We start from the raw sequence: 15,880 nt of genomic DNA on the forward strand, positions 1-15,880 counted from the left end.
GAAAGTTGCCGTTGTCAGATCGCATTTTCACAATGATAACCGCGAGCTTCAAAATATAAGGAAACTATGGATGCGAAAAGTAAAATACACTTTACAACACCAACTACTAGACTCAAAAATACATTATCTATGCTTACTTTTCTTACTAACTCGGCCGCTATTCTTCAACTTGAGCAAGTTGTTTTTTTTTGCATTCGCAGCTAGTTTTCTTTCCGCCTCATCACCATGCCGTACTTTTTTCCCATTTTCACCAAGTTCATTTTTGAATGCATAGTCCAAACTGATTTTGGAGTTCATAAGGATGGTGTTGTTGAGTTTTTCAATCACCAAGTCACTGGTTTCAAAGTCTCCAAATGTTACAAACCCAAATCCCATTGAGTTCCCTTCATGATCTCGCTTGATTTCTGGTTCTTTTATGATGGTCCCGAACTTCAGAAACGTATTCATCAAAAACTTTTCATCGATCAACGGGTTTAAGTTGTTTACAAATACACTGGCGCCGACATCGATATATTTGTCACTCAACAATTCCAGTTTCGAATTGACAAAAGTTCCAATCTGCTGTCGCTGTAGTGTTTGTGGTTTCGACTCGAGTTTCTTCAACTTCAACAACTTCCCGTGAAGCCTTACACCTCGTAGAATATCTTCGGTATACTTTGCATCAAGTGGATTTTTAAATTCGACGAATCCGTACCCCTGGTGTGTTTTGAGGACTCTATCTTTAGGCATGTTTATGTTTTTCACGGGCCCAAACTGGACAAACAATTCATACATCAATAACTCTGTGCATTGTGGATCGATATTCCCAAAGTATAGAGAGGCATTAGTATTTCTTTCTGAGTCCGGTAGTTTTCGAAATACTGATGACATTGTGGGAGAGAGCGCTATGTAGTGGAAATGAGTAGAAGAGATGGATTTTTTGATGATTGTGCGAATTCAATTTTGTACATTAAAACACATTATATACAGAATCAGTTTCCTACATCGGAATCTCCTACAGACTGCTCACCCAAGTCTACTTTGATTGAAACGGTGGATTTCGCCGTTGATTCCTCAGGTCCACTATCAGAATCGCTCTCGCTATCATCATCGGAACTCTCTTCACTGGATGAGCTTTCCAGAGATTCTGAGTCTGGTTCAGAGTCATCAGAGTCCAGTTCATCGTGTTCCGGCTCATAAGCTCGACTTGCATCTACAACACGGCTAGCCATGGCTTCATCACTCACGGTAATGTAGATCGTTGGATATTCCAACACAATTTTATCCTTCAACGCATCACTGATTGAATGTTCACCGTTCAACTCAATGACCGAGTTTGATGGAGTATTTGTCACATTCTTCAAATAAAAATGCAATTGGGACGTCTCAGATATGCCGTGGCTTTTTAGTACATTCAACGGGACAGCTCGGAGGAGAGATAGTTGCTCATTCAAACGATAACTGAGAAACTTGGTAATTTCTGTATTCCCGGTAACATCCACAACAATCCACTCAATGGTCCAGGTAAATGAGTTGGATTTTCTGTCATACCCAGTTTTATTAGACATGGCTCTTTGCATTCCTGGCGCAACTTGTACAATCATGGTGTTCTCCCTCTTGACGACAACAGCAGGATTGTGAGGAAATATCTGCATCACCAGTAATCTTCTCTTGTCCTCCTCAGCTTCATTTTGTTTGAATCGTTTTCGATCTTGCCTATTATCTTGTCTGGCTCGTTTCAAGATATTTTTTGCTTTTTCTCTAATGTCTTCCTTCGATAAATGAATTGATCTGCCAACATTTACTAGGTAGTTGTAATCCCGATTCAAATGTGTTGGATTCTCCGTTAGCTCCAGTTTCTGTATGAACTTGGTTGTATCAACTTTACCAGTACAAGAATCTCTCTCCTTGTGTATTTTATAACAATCTAGTGAACACGTCCTTGTACTACACGCTGGGCACGTGTACTTGATCTGGTTCCGATGACATATCTGGCAATCACCTTTGAGAGTCTCCATTCAAAAAAGAAGTGCTCTACTGCAAAGTTGACAATAAAATGTGTCTAATGATAAAATGAGATGTGATTAGTTGCAAATGCCACACCAAAAAATACTGAGAATGTATTGTTCTTTTTTTGTTAACAAAAAATTTTTCAAATCAAACTACAGTTCGAGCAACACAGTCACAACGTTAAATCAATGTTCTTCTCCAAAACACGTACATTGCAACATGTACCTGTTTACAGATGCATTATCAGAACCATGAAACAAAGAAGGTCTGTAAATAAATTGGTAGAGGTACAATTACTAAAAACATTACCTGGTATTGGAGTAGAGGGTCAGATTTTACATGTTAAACCAGGTTATATGAGGAATTATTTACACATCGACAACAAAGCATGTTATATCACACCAAATAACCCGCCAAGGATTCCCGTGGTAGATGTCGAAGACTTGCGTCTCCAAGAGCAGAGGAAACGTAAACAACTTCAACAAAAGAAGCAAGAAGAAAACGTACAAGAAGAGGAAACTGATAAACTAGAGCCAGCAGAACAAGCAAAAGAGGAAGCGAATGGAGCAATGACCCTCGAGGAATTATCTGATTTGTTTAGCAGCATGAAATCATCCAAAAGAGTACCCGACAAGCCAGACTTGAAAGTTCAATCAAACATATTCGATGCGACAAAAGAAATGATCCCTGGCCTAGAGGTGGAGGGCCATGAGTTTGATTCAGTACAAGATATCGACAATAAATTGCCCAAATTGTTGACATTGAGTAACTCTGCTTTACCTATCAATAAGAAAACCCTCGCCAAGCATATCGAAGAATTGACTGAACGTAATATTGACATTGGAAAATTGAATTTGAGTTATATAGATACACCAGAGGACCACATTGATTCAATCACCGAAACAGGAAGATTCCAAGTGAGACTCAAGTCCGATGACGAAAAGACGTCTATTACAAGGGTGTTGGAAGTTGAGTAAAACAGCTTAGCTGTCGTGTTATATCCCCCCCTGTCGTGTATATATATCAAACAGACAAACGAGAATTGTTTTATCTGCTTTTGTAGATTTTGCGTCTCATTGGTGTCTGATTCTCTTTGCATTCTAATACAAAAAATAATTGAAGCTTAGGCCGACATACATCTGTTAATCTTCCAAATGAGTTATCATGCCCTTACAATACAGCGCTGCCAAAACATCCAGTGTTTCTAAAAGCCGACTGCCTTCCAAGTCTCCTGTAAAAAAGTTTCAAAGAGATGCTAAGAAGTTATTGCCATCGCAGAGAGTTTACAAAAACAACCTCCAGAAACTAATGGCGTCGAAGACGCCATCATCACCTGCAAAACCCGATAGGGAGAAGTTAGAGGTACAGGACTACAACGTTCAGCTAGATTATCAGTTATCGTCGAAAGATGATGTTGTAGTAGCTGTTGATACCATTCTCTCAAATCGATGGTCCGAATCGACCGAGTTGCACGATCGTTACAAAACACGAGATTTATTAGGGAACGAAGAAGAGAAAGTATTCCAAATTAAAGGGTTGTCGTCCACTTTAAAAGCAGAATTGATCAGATATAGACATTCCCTACCGCAGGGGTTAGTCGCAATCACGCAGTTGTATGCAATTTTCCACAATGAGGGTCCAACTTTTGTTGACAAGTCTTTGGAGTTAAACATACGAAAGGGTATCTTACGTAAGTTTATCATCACCAATGCATCACCGGTGATACTGAGATCACATAACAAATTTCAAGTGAACAAAGTTACTTATGGGTTTGAAGATATTGAAGTGATTGCCAAGGTTGATTATTTCCATAAACTAATAAAGAAGGTAATGTCTGGCTTGGATGACAAGAGTTCCTCGAAGCAAGCTCTTGTCAAATTTAATGAACTTATAAGTTTGCATCCCACTGAAATGTTTATTTCTACTTTGGACTTTACCAACGAAGAAGTCTCAAACTTGGTTCAATTAGGATTCATCACTTTAACTTCTAATCATTTCAATGAAATCGAGCACAAATATTCTATATCATACCCGGGATGCGGAACATATCTTAAGTTGGTCAATGAGGGACGTACCTGGTTAGTGAAATCATTGAACAGGAACAAGCACAAAGAGGCACTCGAGGAGGAACTTTTCCGAAAATGGCTGGGTATGAATCCCGAAGGTGATCCCAAACTCAACAATTTTCGAAAGCCATTTTATGGCTATGACTTACATTGGGTTCTAGCGGATGGACTAGGTAGTGGAATAGTCGAGGTTTTCAATACGCCCGTTGGTCGCGGATGGAGACTTACAGGGAAGGTATAGATAAAAGTATAGTTAAGAAAATACAGTTAACATAATTATAGATATACATCTGACAAATATACAATGTTATCGTTCGAAGTGATTGTGAGGCACTGACAGAAAAGCATCTTATCATGCTTTACATTCTGACTCTTTGTTTCTTTTGCAACTTCTTTTGCTTCTTTTCTTGAGCCTTTTTATCAGCTTTCAACTGCTCCTCTCTGGACAAATTTCTCAACTTGTCCCTCTCTTCTCTTTTCAACTTGGCTTGCTCTTCGGCCAACTTTTCGTTTTTGATTTCTTGCTCTAACTTCTTGTACTTTTCAATCTCAGCCTCTCTGGTCTTGACGACTCTTTTCACAGTTTCTGGTTTGAATGTAATGGCTTGGTCTGATAACTTATCAACAAGATTGAATACAGCATCTAGTACTTCCCTAATGATTTTGAGATCTGATTTACTAGTAACAAGACCCAACCTAACAATCACTTTCCTATTTGGAAGGAAATCTCTCAATGATTCTGGTTTAGCTTCTGGTTGGTCCGTGAAGGCAATAAACTTGATAAATGAGGCACTACCCAAAGTCAATGCTTGTCTCAATTCAGTGGTTGTTAACTTATCTTGAAATTCATGGGCTTCACTCATGTATACAAAACTTTCTGGCAAGTTTGGCGAATCAGTTGTTTTACACAATGATAAAAAGTAATTGGCCTTTCTAGCATCATTCATACCCAACTTTGACACAATTGCAGAAATAAAGTTGTCATATTTACCCAGTGGTGTAATAACAACTTCAACAGTATCTTCAGGAGCTTTGACATTGTTGGTGAAGAAACTAATCAACACCTCCATAATCCAAAGGAAAAGATTGTGGCGAGGGGCCAACACAAATTTCAAATCAACTTTGGCAATGTTTAAGCGACCTGATGCGTATGAGGAATAATTTTCAGAACTATCTTTCACATAAAGCTTATTTGGCGCAACACCAAATTGGAAAAATTGCTTGGTAAATGTTGGTTTAACGTTGTTTAAAAATTTGGTGACTTTAGATTGATTGTACAAATCGCCAGCTTTGAATAAAAGGACGAAGATGACGGTGAATCCCAAGGTGAAAAATTCCACTCTCCAATCCTTCAATTGGATTCTTTGCCAAATGGTCAATGCATTGAGCTCTTCCAAAGTGAGCTGGTTGACCCTAAACAAAAGTTAGTATCAAAAATGGGAAGAAGGAGCCGGGTGCGACATACTGTTCTGGAACCGTAAATGGATAATACTTGGATATCAATTCGAAGATCATCGTTTTATAAAGGGGAGTTCCTGGAGTTAGTCTTGTGGTACATCCTTCGACCAAATTTTAGTTTTTAATTTTTTTTTTTCATTTCGTTGTTGAACGAAAGTTTGGTCGCGGACTAAGGCTGGGCACCATCATGCCGTCCAAACGACAATTTCTATCAACAAGTATGTGCAATGTACAAAAAGTACTACATCTATTCCTTCTACACAACCACCTATTCCATCTATTTCCTTCTTTTACTAGTTGGCTCCTCCTCAGTTTGTTGTTGACGCTGCTCTAGTCCATCATGCACTGCGTTTGTAATGAGCTCTCTCAACCCTTCTTCTGGATTTTCGCTCTTTAAAATCTCCTCAACCCTCTTTCTCCTCTGTTCTAGTTCCTCTGGGCTCAATTCCTCATCTCCTTGCTGTTGCTCTTCTGTTTGTAAAGAGTATTTAATTTCACGACCATCAACAGTTCCAGGTTGGGGCAAGCTCTCCAAAAAATCGTTTGCTTGAGTGATTTCACTAGACGTGTCTTCAGGTTTATCATGCGACAAACTCTTCAAGTATGTCGCTATTTCAGGAAACTCATCCTCCTCCTCGATGAATTTTGCAGCTGTTAATCCGTCATTATTCTTGATGTTGTAATCAGCCTTATATTTCTCCACTAAAAGTTTCGCCGTGTTCACATCTTCAACATGATGTAATGGTGTATCTCCTTCATTGTCTTGTATATTTATGTTCCCGCCATGGTTGACTAAATAGTCGATGAGGTCGTGGTGTCCATAAGATGCTGCAGCATGTAGTGGTGTGTAACCATTAGGATCCTTTGCGTTGGCGGTAAATTCTCCCAGAGTAATGTACTTCTCGACTTGATCGATTTGATTATCAGCAGCCGCAATCCATATGTTTGAGACCATTGTGATTTAAATGTGGCGGTTGTAAGAAGCTAAAAGAAAGAGATGAGAGTATGGCAAAAAAATGCGAATATGGTTTGCGCAAGAAACTTGCATATACTTCTGCTCCTACAGCAATTGCTATTAACAGCAAGGACAGCACCGAGGATTTGATATCAGTATAGGAAGATTCACTAGTGTTACTTCAAGAACAACTGGGCCTTGCTTTCTCCCCTCGTTTCCAAATTCACGAATCAATATGGCTGTATCGGTTTGTAAAGACATACAAACCTAATAATGAGCAACCTCAATTCAAGTTTAAGCACTGACATCCCTCACATGGCAAACCATATGGGCACATCGAGTGGTCTCTTCTTATTCTTTTCTAGCTCCAATCCCATCCTTACTCTTTCCAAACATCTTTCTACATGTCGACACGTCCTTGTTTTGCACCAAATGACCAGGTAGTTCCTTCGACACATAATGGTTGTACATGTTGATTTCGGTATTTTCACAATCCTTATAAGTGTCAAACCACAAGCATTCACATGACTCAGGCAATTCCTCAATCAAATCGTCAATGTTGTCCTTTGGGATTTTGTTGTTTCCTTAAAGTATAGCCCCATACACATTTGAATGCAAGGTTGGACCCTTATGACCAATATCCTTCATTTAAAGCTTTTCCAATTTATTGTTACTCAAATCAAGGTGTTTCAAGCTTGTTGCTGTGGGTGGAAATGTAAACTCAATCTCAGTTATATCATTGTCCCCAAAATTCAACACCTCAATTGTGTTGTATTCAAATTACACCTTGACTTTGGCCATATCATTAAACGACATACCCAACACTCGCAAATTCTTCAACTTGCTTAACGAGTGAGGAAAATCAGGAATTCTGTTTGCTGAAATATCAAGCTCTCCAACGGTGTCAGGTATCGCATTGTTGAATTTCCCCCATATTGAGCTGGGGCAAGTATAAATACTTAGGGGTGTGAAGTTGCCAAAGGAGATTGTTTTCAATTGAACAAGATTGGTCTCAGTCATTCGCAAAAACTACAAGGTGTTTCGATGACAGGTGACATGAAACAGGTGGGGGTGTAGAAGATCAGATTAGTCTCTAACTGCTATAAAAAGTAGAGATAAAGTAGAAAAAGTGATTGTAGAATCTGTTGTTATATCTACTACAATAGATAATTTCACAAGTTCTGTCGAATCGATGACAGCGGTCTTTATATATTTGATATTGAGTACTATTGTATTTATTCTATGATATTTAAAAGTGGAATTCCGATTCATTATCAGAACTTTGTCTTGCTGCCTTTTCGTTAACAGGGTAAGGTGGGTATTTTTCGTTTTGATCCTCTGAACTGGAGCTTGCAGTCTTGGTTTTTGGCACGGTGAAATCCCACTCATCAGAATCCACATCATCGTCGAATGAGTCTCCACCTTCCTCATCAAATGCAGATTCTTCATCGTAGTGTCCATCATCACGTTCGGGATAGAAATGAGCTGGTTCCATTCTTGATTCCGAGTTTTTGTAGCCATGAGCGATATTATCACGACGCATCTTTTCGTACGTCTCTGGCCTATCTCTGTGGAACCCGTCGTCATCTTCGTCTGAACTTGGGTAGTAAGTTTGTTCAGCGGTAATGATACGTCTGACCTCCAATGGTAATCTATCTGGACGGTAGAAACGAAGATCAATCCTGCCAACAATGTATAATATCATAACAATAAGTTCAAAGACACCCCATACCACATACATCAAATACTTGTTCTCTGCTGGACCAGCAAAACGATGTTGTCTAGCTTGAAAGACCACGACGCATCGGCAAATTGCGGCAATGAAAATAAGCACAGTTGTCACAATGAGGATTCCCATAGATATGTTATGCTTAAGGGTACCTCTTTTGTTTGTCAATCCCTTGACGCTATGGAAATGATGGTGAGTTGCAGCAATAACCCTTGTGGCATGTCTATGGTTGGAATTTCTCTTCATAAATGTATGTTCAGCTTTTTGAGCGGCATGTTTCTCCACAAAATAAAATGGTGCAAAACTTTCAATCCACCATGGTTGGTAAGTATATCTCAACTCATCCTTTTTCGTTGGTAACCAGAAACTCAATCCAATCAATGCAACCGATGTCAATGAGTACAAGATAACCATGATTGCTGTAAACTGTACTGTGTGGATCCAACTTCTATAAGACCTATGACTTAAAAAGTTCAAATAAGGAACAAATGAAGCCAAAATAGTCACAGCGATAAGAATCACAACAAAGAAGTATGTAATCATCATGAATCCCCAAAACAACAATCTAGAACCACCAACAGGATGTCTCCATGTAAACAATCTTTGCGCTAATATCAAATTGGCTGACACGATAACAATCGAAGGTACAAGTAAAAATACCTCACTAGTCAATCCGACTGCGATTTGGGTAACATCGTATGACCATTGAACTCTAAGTCCAAACCCAATAACTTTGCAGATTGAATAAAACATCCAAACAATAGATAAATAGAAATAATGTCCTCTGGAAGTGTTGATGATGAAAATCAAAAGATGGAAAACAAACACGATACCAAATAGAATGGCAAATGCTAAGCTGGGACCGAAATCATTGCTTGTGGGATAGCTACCAAACAAATTGATCTGAGTACCAACATTGTAATCAACCAAGATTTGTGGAATGTTAGGACCAATTAAATTCCTTGCTTCTCTCAACAAGGGGTCAATACCAGTACCAACTTCTGCACCATTTTGCGTACTGGTAAATAGTAGGCTCATGATACCCGTGCTCGCTGTGTACACGTGGTCAACCATTGTTGCTGTGAGTACTCTTTTTTAAGTGGGTGCTGTTTTTCGTTGCCAAACTGAAAACTTAATATGTATGGTATGTGTCGTACGTGTGGCAGTGTCGTATTGAGTAAAGGTGGTAATTGATGATCCAATGGCCAGCCAATGGGTATAACACGGGATCCAAATAATTAAAGGACCTTGTTCTTGAAAATAAACTGGTGGTGAAGTACTATCCTCGCTACACATTACGAATACTAAGTTCAGATGCATCAAAGATTTGTATATATATATATATATGTGTGTGTGTCATGACTTTGGAGCATGAAATCTCCTAACTCTGTGATTATAACCAAATATGGGTAGAAATACAAAAAAATGTATGGTAGATCTATGCGTGTTTGGTTTTTGTAACTCCTTCATGTGAATTTTAAATTTTAAAAGAAACATAACAATAGGTTTGTGTAACTTTGCTAGCTACATTAAAATTTACTCCACTATGTTAACTAGGTAAAAGAGGGTAGCTCAATAGTAAATTTCGGTCATTTGTTGACATATTAGTTTCTTTTCAAGTATAATAATTGCCCCACCTGAGCAGCTAAAATATTTCAATTTCTGTTTTGGATTTTTCTTTTTGTCTTTGTTTTTGGATGGGAAACGGATGGGAAACGTACGATAGAGATGTGTACAAGTGTTAGAACAAGGGAACCGGGATGCGGATATAAACTTGTAGCTCATCCGCTCTGTGGACAACGTAACAACTCTTTGCCTTACAAATGAGCTAAAAGAGACCATGAAGAGACATGAAGAGTAATGTTCTTTCTCTTTTGAGGGTACCAAAGCACCTGAAATGGACCAGATTCTAGTTTGTATCAGTGAGAAACATAATCATGATTGGCACGATTTTACACGCTTTAACCAAACATTGTAAGTCACCCCAAACCTGACACGCATATTGCAACACCCCATTCCACAAATAGCAGACAACTACTGGCATATTTATTCCAACACACATTAATAGAAAGCTACAACTTTTTATTGTGCAATTGACTGATCTTAACGCCAATTACTTTGTTTTGACTTTGATTCTCTTCGGTATTCGAAGTTTGTGTCACTTTTACAAAAAGGATGCGCAGATTTATTTTTTTTTTTTTGAATTTTGCACTACTTACCTAAAAAGGAAATTTTATTTGCACTGATATAAAGAAAAGGATGCGGCTGAGTTTACACACTCTATTTTCCTATCAAACAATTATCTACGAAGTTACCATTGCATCCACCCCAGTTGTAACAACAGTCAATGTTCTACTGTATAAGCTCTTCTTTACTTGTTTTTCCGAGGAGAGCGCAAACTTTGTAAGATGTTATACCTAATGATTATACTCTTAATCAGAAATACTTACACAAGTTAAACAAGGTAAACCAGCTACCTACGTACGATAAATACTTCGTTTTAACCCCTTCTAGAAATGAAACTCAGAGTCTGCATCAGTCTCACGTTGGTTGCCTTCCGTTGGATATGGGGCATATGGATGTTGATTGTGCTGATTATTGTAGTGTGCGTCATGACGGTCGTAGTCCTTATTGAAATCCTCTTTGTTCTTGTTGTCATATGGCTTGGCATCAAAACCGTGGCCATAAGCTCCATCATTATACTCGTCAGAGCCACTGCTCTCTTTTTCATTCTTAGGTACTGTGAAATCCCAATCATTAGAATCAACATCATCAAAATCATCCTCAAACTGAGATTCCTTGTCTTCGTCCATGCCATAATAGTCTGGCTCTCTTTCGTACAAGTGTGAAGGTTCCATTCTGGACTCAGAATTCTTGTAACCATGTTCAATGTTATCACGACGCATCTTTTCGTACGTCTCTGGCCTATCTCTGTGGAACCCATCGTCATCTTCGTCTGAACTTGGGTAGTAAGTTTGTTCAGCGGTAATGATACGTCTGACCTCCAATGGTAATCTATCTGGACGGTAGAAACGAAGATCAACTCTGCCAACAATGTACAAAATCATAATGATGACCTCAAACACACCCCATACAACATACATGAACCATTTACTTTCTGCTGGACTTGCATAGAGGTGCCATCTGGCTTGAAACACAACAATAGCTCTTCCAATTGCTCCAATAAATATAAGTATAGTTGTCACAATGAGGATTCCCATAGATATGTTGTGTTTAAGGGTACCCCTTTGATTGGTTAACCCTTTGATACTATGGAAATGATGGTGAGTTGCAGCAATAACCCTTGTGGCATGACGATGATGTGAGTTTCTCTTCATGAACGTATGCTCAGCTTTTTGAGCGGCATGTTTCTCCACAAAATAAAATGGTGCAAAACTTTCAATCCACCATGGTTGGTAAGTATATCTCAACTCATCCTTTTTCGTTGGTAACCAGAAACTCAATCCAATCAATGCAACCGATGTCAATGAGTACAAGATAACCATGATTGCTGTAAACTGTACTGTGTGGATCCAACTTCTGTATGAACTGTAGCTCAAAAAATACAAGTACGGAACCACCGAGGCAATAATAGTAACAGCTAAAAGAATGGCCACAAACGCATAAGCCGTAAACATAAAGTTCCAAAACAACCAACGTGAACCACCGACTGGGTGTCTCCATGTGAATAACCTTTGTGTTAGAATCAAATTTGCCGAAACTATAATAATTGCTGGAACAATCAAGAAAATCTCACTAACAAGACCTTGAATGATTAAAGTTATATCTTTTGCCCAATTTGCTCTAATACTGAATCCGATAACTTTCATCATACAGTAAAAGATCCACACAAGTGACAAATAGAAATAATGTCCTCTTGATGTATTTATAATGAATATGATAATGTGAACAACCATAATGACACCAAATAGCACAGCAAACACTACACTTGGAGCATAGTCATCGTGGTTAGGGTATGAACCAAATAAGGTGTTTTGGGTTTCGATAAAGTAGTCGATTAGATTTTGGGGAAGGTCGTATCCAAGTATATTACGGCCCCATTTCAAAATTTCATTCACCCCTGTACCTTCAGCAGCTCCATTAAATAGAGTTTCCGAAACCAATTTACTGACCCCATGTGCAGGAGTGTAGTATAGTGTACCCATTTTTAACAAGCTATGGTGGAGACAGATGCGTTGATGCTGGGTATGTTATATGTCCTGGTTTAGGTGGTATCGATGGTGATATTGATTGATGATGTATCTGCCCTATTTCGGTAAAGAACGACTGATTGCTATTAAGCCTAGTTGGTTGATGGTGACAACAGAAGTAGAAACCTGGCAGCATATGCTGCGTGGAGCCTAGTGGCGGAATGGCATCAGCTTTTATAGGTAATGTGTTGTGGTGAGTACCCCCACCTTTATTGCAAATTTACTGAGCTAACATATTCAATCAAACGTACAACTTTTTACCTTTGTATCATCTGGATCAAGTAACTGTTCTATCCCCGGACACTAAAGTCAAGAGTATTTAGAACGTATGTTTAATGCCTATTTTTGTCAATCAAATTGGCTCACTCAAAAATTGTGACCCAAAAGTGGAGACAATAGGAGGTGATGTAAGAAGAGGGGTACTTATTTTTATCAGTTAACAACTTCTACGAAAAAAAATAAAAGCCATGGCTCGATTTAGAAGAATTGCCAAACCTAACCATCAAAGAATCTCACTCATAACCATCAAGAATCTTGCCATACTAAAACATAAAAATGTATGACTGGATCCGTGAATCACGTTGTACGCTGCCAAACTAGATGATGAAGCCTACTTTTGCCCTCATATTTTTAATTGGCACAACGCTAATGCTTTGGCAACGGGTCGCCTGCTTTGAAAATTGGTTGCATTTAGCGCCTTAAATCCGGTTGACTTGTGTCCCGCTTTTGCTAAAATTCGTTGGAGTTAACAAAAACTAGAACAATAGAGAAAAATGAAAGTGGAGAATAATTTAAAAGAGATATCACGGAATTTTGTGAAGTTTAGAAGTAATTAAAATAAGAGGTGAGAGCTAGCCATTTGCGGTAAAATGGTAGTCATGTCTCAGTTATTACGATAACCTTGCTACTTAATGTATGATGCTGCAACATAATATAAAGGGGTCTTGAACCTCGTGCACCTAGGTCTACAGTTTGCATAATCAGACGCGAATGCTAATGTTGAGAAAAATTGCTAACAAACTGTTTAGTTGAAAACTATTTTCTAAATGACCTGATTGGGAAATATAGCGAGGTCGGATGTCCCTGACTCTGGGGATTCCTATTCGGGATGTTGAATTAAAGAATACTACTTCTCATCATTTCCAAGCACGCCATAATCAGTGCTTTTACTTGATAACTCATATTATGAAACGCAAGATCCCAGGATTTTGTCCAACTTTTGAGAGCCACGAAGAATTGGTGAGAGTCACAAGGCGTCGAGCTGATTTAGTGTAAACTGATCTTGGCTCACATTTGATTGTGTCCCAAAAAGTAACAAAAGGGTAGCTCAATATCACATTATTTTATGTTTGTGTGATGTTTCCCAATCAGGCAATTTTTTTAAAGTATTCCTAACCATTTCCCGTTTAGGTGATGTTGCGAAAAAAAAAAATGGGTCAAGTGCAGGTGAGACTATAACGGGAAAAGAACAACTTGGGTTTGCTAAATAAACGATTGGCACGAGTGCCAATAAATGGAGATTGCAATAAGCAAGTACCATTTGTTTGGTTCGAGATGTGAGGAAAGTCTTTTTCGGTGTCTGACTTTGTTTGTACAGAGCACTCTGGAAGTAGTGAGATAAAGACAACGTTTTTGACTTGCAAAAGAATACCTTTACCCCTTACATTTGTACGGCTGCGTTTTGAAACGCAGTTCTATTTGAGATCAATACACACTTTTCGTACTGTTGCGTATGTGTGCATAATTTAGACCGAACCTTACACGAGCGCTTGACTCTGCATATTATTGTATCTAATGGTTTGTAATGTCTATATTTAAATATGATATCAAAAGAAGCCTAAAATGAGAACTGAATTCGAACAATGCGTGTTGGCCGCACAACTGGCTTTTTTCTAAAACTTGAACTCATCATCAGAGTCGTCAAATTTCTTATCGCGTTCATTCGCTGGTGTGTTGGTGTATGTATGTTGGTTAGGTGTAAACAATTCCGAACCTGTGTTGTAACTCTTCTCCTCGAACTGGGCGTTACGTTCGTTCGCAGGTGTACTACCAAAGAAGAAGTCATCACTAGATTGTGAAGATTTAGCACCATCACCATATTCAAATCCCTCATCATCGTCATCACTGTATTGCTGATAATACTTGTCTTCGCTTTCTTCTTCATCTTCCCCTTCATTGTCACTTTGAGTTGGGGTAATCATTTGTGATTGTTCTGCTGTGATGATAGCTCTGACTTGTGCTGGCAACATATCTGGCCTATAGAATCGCAAGTCAGCTCTTCCAACAATGTATGAAATGTGTATCACAAATTCAAAGACACCCCAGCTGAAATACATTGAAGTGCCTGCTGCCGCAGGTGTTGATGTTTTGTGTTGTCTGGTTTGGAAAACAACAATTGCCCTCAAAATAGCAGCTATAAACACTCCAATTGTGGATATAATAACAATAAATAATGACACATTGTGCTTCAAGTCACCTCTTTGATTTGTCAAGCCCTCGACCATATTGTAATGGTGATGTGTTGCAGCAATAACTCGAATAGCATGACGATGGTTTGAATTACGTTTCATAAATGTGCTTTCCGCTTCTTGTGCTGCACCTTTTTTAACAAAGTAAAACGGGGCAAAACTTTCAATCCACCATGGTTGATACGTATACAATCGTTCATCTTTTTTAGTTGGCAACCAAAAACTCAACCCGATCAAAGCCGATGCAGTCAAAGTATATACAATCAACAATACGCAAACGAACTTGTTCAAGTTTTTGAAAACATTGAAGCGTGATGGTGAAAGGAAGTACATGTATGGAATCGCGGATGCAAGTATTGCTACCGTCAAAAGTATCGCAACAATGCAGTACAAGAACATCATAAAAAACCAAAATAAATTTCTGTTACCACCAACCGGATGTCGCCATGTGAATAACCGTTGAGCCAATATCAAGTTGCCTGAAATTAGCAAAATGGTTGGCACAACTAGTAAAATTTCGTCGGCGATCCCCATTCTCACATTGATTATGTTCTGCGCCCAAACTGCGCGATAAACAAATGACATAAATCGAATCAAACTTGTCACTGCCCAAAATAAACTCAAATAAAAGAAGTGACCTCTATAAGTATTGATTAGGAATATTACTAAATGTAATAGACCGGTTACTCCAAATAAGGCTGAAAACAAGATACTTGGGGCAACATCACTACTATAAGGATATCGACCTAATAAATCAATTTGCTTTCCAATAAAGTTGTTTATTAGGGTCTGAGAAATTTTGGAACCCATGAGCCCCTTTGCTTGAGCAACTATAAAATACACCCCGGTTCCTTCATCGGGCATGTTATTATAAGCGAGTAATATATTTATAGCGCCATGAGTTGCGGTGTAATATTCATCAGTATCAAAAGGTCCAATAGGTGGTTTAAACAGCATCTCTTTTTTCCAGTGTACAACGACGACCGATTGACAGTGCAACGTGG

The 15,880-nt window shown here is 38.7% G+C and overlaps 9 protein-coding genes across 9 annotated transcripts; 2 read left to right on the forward strand and 7 right to left on the reverse strand. All coding sequences in view use genetic code 12, as the record gives it.

Moving 5' to 3' along the window:
* Positions 1-123: 123 nt before the first annotated feature.
* CPAR2_406620 (U2 snRNP complex subunit) lies at positions 124-870 on the reverse strand (the record flags this gene model as incomplete). Its single annotated transcript, XM_036811599.1, has 1 exon — positions 124-870. The coding sequence occupies one exon, from the start codon at positions 868-870 to the stop codon at positions 124-126; it is 747 nt and encodes a 248-aa protein (XP_036668020.1).
* A 101-nt stretch (positions 871-971) lies between these two features.
* On the reverse strand, positions 972-1,997 carry CPAR2_406630 (uncharacterized protein; the record flags this gene model as incomplete). Its single annotated transcript, XM_036811600.1, has 1 exon — positions 972-1,997. The coding sequence occupies one exon, from the start codon at positions 1,995-1,997 to the stop codon at positions 972-974; it is 1,026 nt and encodes a 341-aa protein (XP_036668021.1).
* Positions 1,998-2,240: 243 nt separating this feature from the next.
* CPAR2_406640 (mitochondrial 54S ribosomal protein MRPL50) lies at positions 2,241-2,966 on the forward strand (the record flags this gene model as incomplete). Its single annotated transcript, XM_036811602.1, has 1 exon — positions 2,241-2,966. One exon carries the CDS (start codon positions 2,241-2,243, stop codon positions 2,964-2,966), a length of 726 nt encoding a protein of 241 aa, XP_036668022.1.
* A 187-nt stretch (positions 2,967-3,153) lies between these two features.
* CPAR2_406650 (uncharacterized protein) lies at positions 3,154-4,296 on the forward strand (the record flags this gene model as incomplete). Its single annotated transcript, XM_036811603.1, has 1 exon — positions 3,154-4,296. The coding sequence occupies one exon, from the start codon at positions 3,154-3,156 to the stop codon at positions 4,294-4,296; it is 1,143 nt and encodes a 380-aa protein (XP_036668023.1).
* A 118-nt stretch (positions 4,297-4,414) lies between these two features.
* Positions 4,415-5,570, reverse strand: CPAR2_406660 (uncharacterized protein; the record flags this gene model as incomplete). The annotated part of the gene is made up of 2 exons (XM_036811604.1): positions 4,415-5,468; positions 5,521-5,570. The coding sequence occupies 2 exons, from the start codon at positions 5,568-5,570 to the stop codon at positions 4,415-4,417; spliced, it is 1,104 nt and encodes a 367-aa protein (XP_036668024.1).
* A 220-nt stretch (positions 5,571-5,790) lies between these two features.
* Positions 5,791-6,468, reverse strand: CPAR2_406670 (uncharacterized protein; the record flags this gene model as incomplete). The annotated part of the gene is made up of 1 exon (XM_036811605.1): positions 5,791-6,468. One exon carries the CDS (start codon positions 6,466-6,468, stop codon positions 5,791-5,793), a length of 678 nt encoding a protein of 225 aa, XP_036668025.1.
* Positions 6,469-7,717: 1,249 nt separating this feature from the next.
* CPAR2_406680 (uncharacterized protein) lies at positions 7,718-9,271 on the reverse strand (the record flags this gene model as incomplete). The annotated part of the gene is made up of 1 exon (XM_036811606.1): positions 7,718-9,271. The coding sequence occupies one exon, from the start codon at positions 9,269-9,271 to the stop codon at positions 7,718-7,720; it is 1,554 nt and encodes a 517-aa protein (XP_036668026.1).
* A 1,436-nt stretch (positions 9,272-10,707) lies between these two features.
* CPAR2_406690 (DUF3112 domain-containing protein) lies at positions 10,708-12,363 on the reverse strand (the record flags this gene model as incomplete). Its single annotated transcript, XM_036811607.1, has 1 exon — positions 10,708-12,363. The coding sequence occupies one exon, from the start codon at positions 12,361-12,363 to the stop codon at positions 10,708-10,710; it is 1,656 nt and encodes a 551-aa protein (XP_036668027.1).
* Positions 12,364-14,300: 1,937 nt separating this feature from the next.
* Positions 14,301-15,833, reverse strand: CPAR2_406700 (uncharacterized protein; the record flags this gene model as incomplete). The annotated part of the gene is made up of 1 exon (XM_036811608.1): positions 14,301-15,833. The coding sequence occupies one exon, from the start codon at positions 15,831-15,833 to the stop codon at positions 14,301-14,303; it is 1,533 nt and encodes a 510-aa protein (XP_036668028.1).
* Between the last annotated feature and the right edge of the window lie 47 nt (positions 15,834-15,880).

Source organism: Candida parapsilosis, contig 006372, assembly GCF_000182765.1.
Source record: "Candida parapsilosis strain CDC317 annotated contig 006372".
Lineage (NCBI taxonomy): Eukaryota > Fungi > Ascomycota > Pichiomycetes > Serinales > Debaryomycetaceae > Lodderomyces > Lodderomyces parapsilosis.